Consider the following 6573-nt stretch of genomic DNA (forward strand, 5'->3'; position numbering starts at 1 on the left):
TATATATATATATATATATATATATATATATATATATATATTATTTATATTAGCTTTATTTCAGTTACCAAAAAATAGTTCTAATTTGCATCTATTTCAATTTGAGTCATTTTAGTAGTTCAGTTTAAACTGATTTATTTTAGTTAGTTGCCAAGGCAACATTCCTTCATTTTAATTTTTTTTCTAATATTTTATTATATTATGTTTTATATAACCTGTATTTCACTTATCAAAAACAGTTTGTTTTAATTTACTTTATTTTAGTTGTAGTTATTTTTTTTTTAGCAATTTAGTACTTCAATTTAAACTTAATTTCAGTTACTTACCAAATTTTGTTTTTAATCTAGTATTTTATTTTATATTATTTATTTTAGTATATTATAATTGTATATCAACATGATTTCAGTTGCCAAAAACAATTTTCAATAGCATTAGTTAACAATACCAACACCGATTAGCACACATCTGCTTAACTAACCCGGTGATTTTCAGACATCACTGAGGTTTGTTTGACAAACAGCGCTAGTTACTCTGTGTTAAGTGTTTGTTCAGATCACTAGCCTGCAGTATGAGCACTAGTGATGCCTGAACACGACTGAACACAGGAGGGATGGTGTTTACTGTCAGCGCCGCTTCCAGCTGGCCAAATCAAAGCGTAGAAGCGCAGCTAAAAACAAGCGGTGACGTGGGGCGACGCATGATTACAGGTTGGACGGCTTCCCGCTTCGATTCAGGCCTTTTGCAAAGCGCGGAGCACATTCATCACTGGCTGTAATAGACAGCGCGAGCGAATTCTCCCTCTTGGCAGCCGTCCTCACCTGAGTCTCCACACACCATTAAGATGTCACAGAAGCCTAAAGGGACTCACTTGGCCTCTGCCAGCGCAGGGCAGCACCATTCTTACAGAAAACGAGATCCTCATGAAGATCCTGGACGTCTTCCAGAGCTCCGTGTCCTGAGGTCACCCCGCATCCTAATGAGACGGCTTCATCAGATCACTGCCACTGCAAGCCTTTACCATAAAACTGCTTTCTGACTTGCTACTGTGCATAAATTCAATATCATACATGTATGCATTTTTTTGAAAAAGAAGGTTCTGGATTTAGAAATGATATTTATTTTTATTTAAGTTGGATTTTGAATATGATATTTAAGTCTCTAAAAATTGTATTTATTTATTTTACTACTACTATTTATATATATTTACAGAATTGTATTATTATTATTATTATTTCCTTGTTTTAGCTTTCTTTTTCAATTGTATTTAATTTTTTTATTTTCTATTATTTATAGATGAAGTATTAAGCTAGCATTATGCGTTATGTAATGTTTTTAATGACATACTAATGAAAGTTATTATAAATTGCAACCTCTCTGTTTTACCTTTATTTATTTATTTTTATTTATAATATATTTCTATTTTTATATTCTGAGCTGCGAAACACTTTGAGCTGGATTTTACAATATATGTAACATTTGCATACTTATTATTATAATTTCTTAATAATTCTTATAATTTCCTTATTTTTTTACCTTCCTTTTTCATTTACTTATGTTTTTTATTTTATAATAATTCTGTTTTTATATTCTGACCCGTAGATAACTTTGAGCTGCATTTTGTTGTTATTATTATTATTATTATTATTACTTGTTTTATTTTTTCATTTATTTAATTGTCATTTTTGTTTATTTTTAATGTTTTAAAATTTTCTATTATTTAAAGATTAAGCATTAAGTAAGCATTATGCATTATATAATATTTTAAATGAAAATTATAATTATTATTATTGCTATTATTATTATTCCTGGTCTTACTGTGAATGATTCATCAGTGCATGTTATTCTAAAAAAATAGTCTTTATAATCTTTTCATTACAATATAGTACAAGTTTCTACCTCTAAAATGACTTTACTTTTCAGTTGACGTCATCAATCTTGTCAGTGAATGAAATCATGTTTTAAAGCATTCGTTATTTTACGTTTATGTCGGTTTCATTTTTAAATATATGTCACATTATGGAAGTAAAACATGTTGAAAACTCCGATTCTTTCAAGCAAAGGCCTCAACATAGTGACTATAAAACTTAATTTTAGCAGCAAATCTGCGAAACAAAAATATGTTGCATCCAGTAACCTGCCACAGTAACATGTGTCTATTGTGAAAGCACTGGACAATAGCAGGCCGTATATGGACCGGTTAACCAGACGCGATCAGGAATGGCAGGGCAGCCGTATGTGATCCGCTGCTCATGTAACATCTCCATCATTTCAGTAAACAGCTCCTGGATCTCATCTTGGCAGCTGCAGAGCAGCACAGCACAAAGGGTCAAAGGTCCAGATCTGCGCTGGGTTCGGATAATTGCGGCCTTGTCCTAAATGGTGCTTGAAATCTTGTGGACTTCACAGGGCAGCGTTCGCGACCGGACCCGCGGTGCGTTGGTAAGATTCAATCCTGCGTGCTGTGACGTTTATAAATATGTGCTTTACTAAGCAAAGATTCATTCGTTGTTTTTGAGTGCAAGCGTGAGCTCTTTGCTTCCGAAGTTATTTTAACCTTGAACTCTTGCTGCATGCTGCTCAATTTGTTTAGCAAATTCAATACACTGAAAAGCTAAAGCTGAAAAAACTCAATTCTGCTCGTGAAGTCAACATGAAACGCTCTTTGCATCCCATTTTACTTGCATAATGTGACAGATTTTTGAATGTAACAGGATATTCAAGAGGGAAAAATGCAGCATGGGACGTGATTGTTTCCAGTGGAAATTGATGGTGGCACATCTGAATGTGAGTTTGCTGTGGATCTACATGAACTCACGACACTTCTGAGGAGGATTTTTGATGCCAAAGGTCAAGTTGACTCTCTAAAGCAGCTTTATGTATCCCAATCCTGACTTTCTTCATGAAAAATATCATTATTTGATTTTATTGATGCTACCTTTATTGCATTAACTGATATTAGATTACTACGTAGCTATTTGACGTCAACTGCAATGAAAAGACTTTTCAGAAGTTATTGCATTTTGTTGAAACATTATGAAGACAAACATCTTTTGTCTTTGTAAAAGATGTGCACTCGTGAATACGCATGAAATATGATCATAAGGCACTGTGGGAAGATTGTTTGTTCAGTTGTAATCCAGTAACTTTAAAGGCATAGTTCACCCAAAAATGATAGTTTGCCGAAAAGGTTTCTTCATCAGATTTGGAGAAATGTAGCATTGCATCAGTGTCTCAGCAATGGATGCTCTGCAGTGAATGGGTGCCGTCAGAATGAGAGTCCAAAAAGCTGATAAAAACATCACAATAATCCACAAGTAATCCACAGCACTCCAGTCCATCAGTTAACATCTGGAGAAGACAAAAGCTGCGTGTTTGTAAGAAACAAATCCATCATTAAGACATTTTTAACTTCAAAGTCCATAATTTAAGTCCAAAAGTCCATAATTCATAATAACGCTTCCTTCAATGAAAAAGTCCATCTCCAGCCACATATTTGTTTAGAGCTGTTTTGGACTGTTTTAGTTTGTAAACGCTGCTTGATCTGTGCAGATTTCTCTCCTGATTCAGACCAGAGCAATTTTTCAATGGAGAAAGCGTTAATATGAATGATGGACTTTATGATGGAAAACGTTAATGATGGATTTGTTTCAGCTTTTGTCTTCTCCAGATGTTAACTGATGGACTGGAGTGCTGTGGATTACTTGTGGATTATTGTGATGTTTTTATCAGCTGTTTGGACTCTCATTCTGACGGCACCCATTCACTGCAGAGCATCCATTGCTGAGACACTGATGCAATGCTGCATTTCTCCAAACCTGATGAGGATGGCCTGAGGGTGAGGACATTTTCAGCAAATGTTTTTATTTTTGGATCAATTATTCCTTTAACAGCATTTATCTCACTTTTAGTGTTTCTCAGTCCTGCTCTTACCAGATTCACTCATCAGATCAGTATTATAGGGCCTGGAGTGAGAAACACTAAAAGTGAAAGGAAACATTGTAATCTGCCATTTGGACAATAACAGCAACTGAAAGTTGAGCTGTACCTGTTTTCATGATTCACTGCTGTCAGATAATAGATCACTGATGCATTTTGATCAGTTGAGAGCAGATTCTAGAATTTGTTGATTTATAAGCAGCAAGTGGCTTTAGTTTGATTCTTTAACAGGTTTGTGGATGCATGAGTTTTCTGCGCAATTCCTGAACCCTGGTGACTTTAAATGCTCTTTTTGATACTTTAATTAAGGGTTCTGGGAGGCAATTATACAGAGATACTTTGATGACGGACTTTGTTCAGGCATTTCAAAATGACCATAACAATATTTCAGATGCTGTGGAACAAGATCGGTCCGCTGGTTAGTCAGGTTTTGCCGTCCCATAGCGCAAAGTCACATGCCTTTTTTGATGCGCATGGAGGAATTGACTCGGCGAATGCGTTTCCATCTCCCATTGTTCGCATTAACCATTTTTCGCACAAGTCAAAAACCACCTCAAGCGAGCGTAAAAACTTTTTTTTTTTTTTTTTTTTTGCAATTTAAGGGATTTTTTATTCGAAATTTGGCGTTTCCATCACTCGTTTCTGATGCGATACTTCAAAATGCGCATAAAAACAGGGTAATGGAAACATAGGCTACCTGTGCGTAACCGGCCACACGCAGACCCATCTTATACACACCTGTCTCGGCGAAGCTGATGATCTCCGAAGTCTCCTCCTCCACCTCGTTCACGGACGCGGCGTGTCCATCCAGGTTTGGGATCTCCACCCTCCCGTCCTCACGCACCTTCCCGGCGTGGAGCTTCTTGAGCGCGGTCACCATCGCCGCCTTCGGGATGGGGTGGGTGATGTTGGGTCTGTCCCGCATCTGTAACCGGCTCAGAATGTGTCTCTTCACCGCCTCCAACAAATCCACATCCACCAGAGTGCCTCCATCCGTCTGGCTGAGCCCACAGGACGCGCAGCTCGGGCTGATGCTCGGGGTTTCGGTGTCCGGTGCCGGTGTGCAGCGGATGGAGACGAGGATGGACACAAAACAAAGCACTTCAAATATTAAGCTTTTCATCTTCCGTGATAATAAACAGAACAGGGTTGATGATACGAGAGCAGGGCTGATGGAGATGACTGCGGCCAAGTTCGTATCCGCCTTCTTTTCTCCCAAAAAAGTGAGACTTAAAAGTGTTAAATCCACTCTTAAAGGAGATCCGGTTCGATCCGAATTAAACGCAAACGCAATAAATCCTGTAAACGTCTGGACTATGTTCCTGCGGTTGATTCTTCGGTCACTCCGCCAATGATTTCAACACAATTCGGATCAATCTCACAGTGAGAACGGCTCGTCACACCATCAGAATTTCTCAAAGTTGATAAATGTGAGATGTGTAAATAATAAAGTAACCAGAGCTCTTGATATCTGTCCACGTACAGCCGCGAATGGCACTTTTACGCACGCGTCTGATGCGTCATGGCATGACTGGAAATCTCAGCATTACGCGTGTAAAACCCCACAGACTAAACAAAGGACCTGTTATGATTTGTCCCGGTGATTTCTTCACGCTATTGAGTTCAAATCATCCATGGTGAAGGGAAGCGAGTGTAAACCAGTCAAAGAAAGAGTCCACGGTATTTCCAAATAATCATTCGCCTTTTTAGTTCTTCAGATGAAGATCGTGTCCTTCTTTGTTGGGCATTTTGACTTCCAGTGTACGTTTCCAATATACTTCTTCATCATAGCTCTCGGTGTGTGTGTGTGTGTGTGTTCGGCTCGTTTCTCGTGCGAACAGACATTGTGCCGCTTTTGAGCCTCTGGAAAGTTTTTATACGGGATTGGAGAACCACGTGGCACGAACCACCAACTCCGGGATTATAAAGGTTGAGGAACCTCGGGACCTTCAGGGGAAATGTGTCAGGACTAACGCGACATTTCAATGAATTTTCACTAAACTGTTTAGCAGGAGAAAAAAAAAAAGGTGCATTTCAACATTTTAATAAGCGTTACAATAGGCTATTCATTGGTGATCGTTCAAATGAAATGTTATTTATGCGAGTTAAAATTAGCCTAAAAGTAAAATTCCATGCAAAATAAATTTAATAAATATAGCCTATGAAGTGTAGGCCTATGTTAATTTTGCAGTGTGCAATGGCCCACATTTTAGTTGATGCATTTCTTTAGACCAGATTCTTATTAAAAGAGAAAAGACCCTTTTAAAGCTTTTTTGCTACTAATTACAAAAGACACAATTTTAGGTGATTATGCGCCATTTGGGTTAAATCAAGGTCAAATATTCCTGTTTACAAAAACAAAGGACGAAATGTGGGTCTGGAAAAGATGAAGCATCCCCTTTGAATATAACCATTTATAGCCAGTAGGTTTTAGTCATGGAAAGCAAATGAGCAAAACTTTAACTGGTTTGAGTGAATGAACGTGTGAACTCGTAAACTGGTTAAGCAGGCGCCAGAGAAGCTCATCTAAAGATCACTAACTGGCTCTCAAAAAAAAAAAAGACTTTATATGACTTTCTCGACATCTAAACCCTCCATAGCAGTTATTTTTAAATAGAACAAAAATATGAAAAGGGT

General features: G+C 37.5%; 1 protein-coding gene across 1 annotated transcript in view; it reads right to left on the reverse strand.

The window, feature by feature from the left end:
- LOC107741998 (inhibin beta B chain-like) overlaps positions 1 to 5290 on the reverse strand; it is a gene marked incomplete at its 5' end in the record, with an annotated part of 11036 nt that extends 5746 nt beyond the window's left edge. The window contains one exon of the mRNA XM_016554844.1: positions 4675 to 5290. Coding sequence (XP_016410330.1) covers positions 4675 to 5290 — 616 coding nt within the window. The remainder of the gene's footprint in view (positions 1 to 4674) is intronic.
- Between the last annotated feature and the right edge of the window lie 1283 nt (positions 5291 to 6573).

Source organism: Sinocyclocheilus rhinocerous, unplaced genomic scaffold, assembly GCF_001515625.1.
Source record: "Sinocyclocheilus rhinocerous isolate Xijiao unplaced genomic scaffold, SAMN03320098_v1.1 scaffold586, whole genome shotgun sequence".
In the NCBI taxonomy this organism is placed as follows: Eukaryota; Metazoa; Chordata; class Actinopteri; order Cypriniformes; family Cyprinidae; genus Sinocyclocheilus; species Sinocyclocheilus rhinocerous.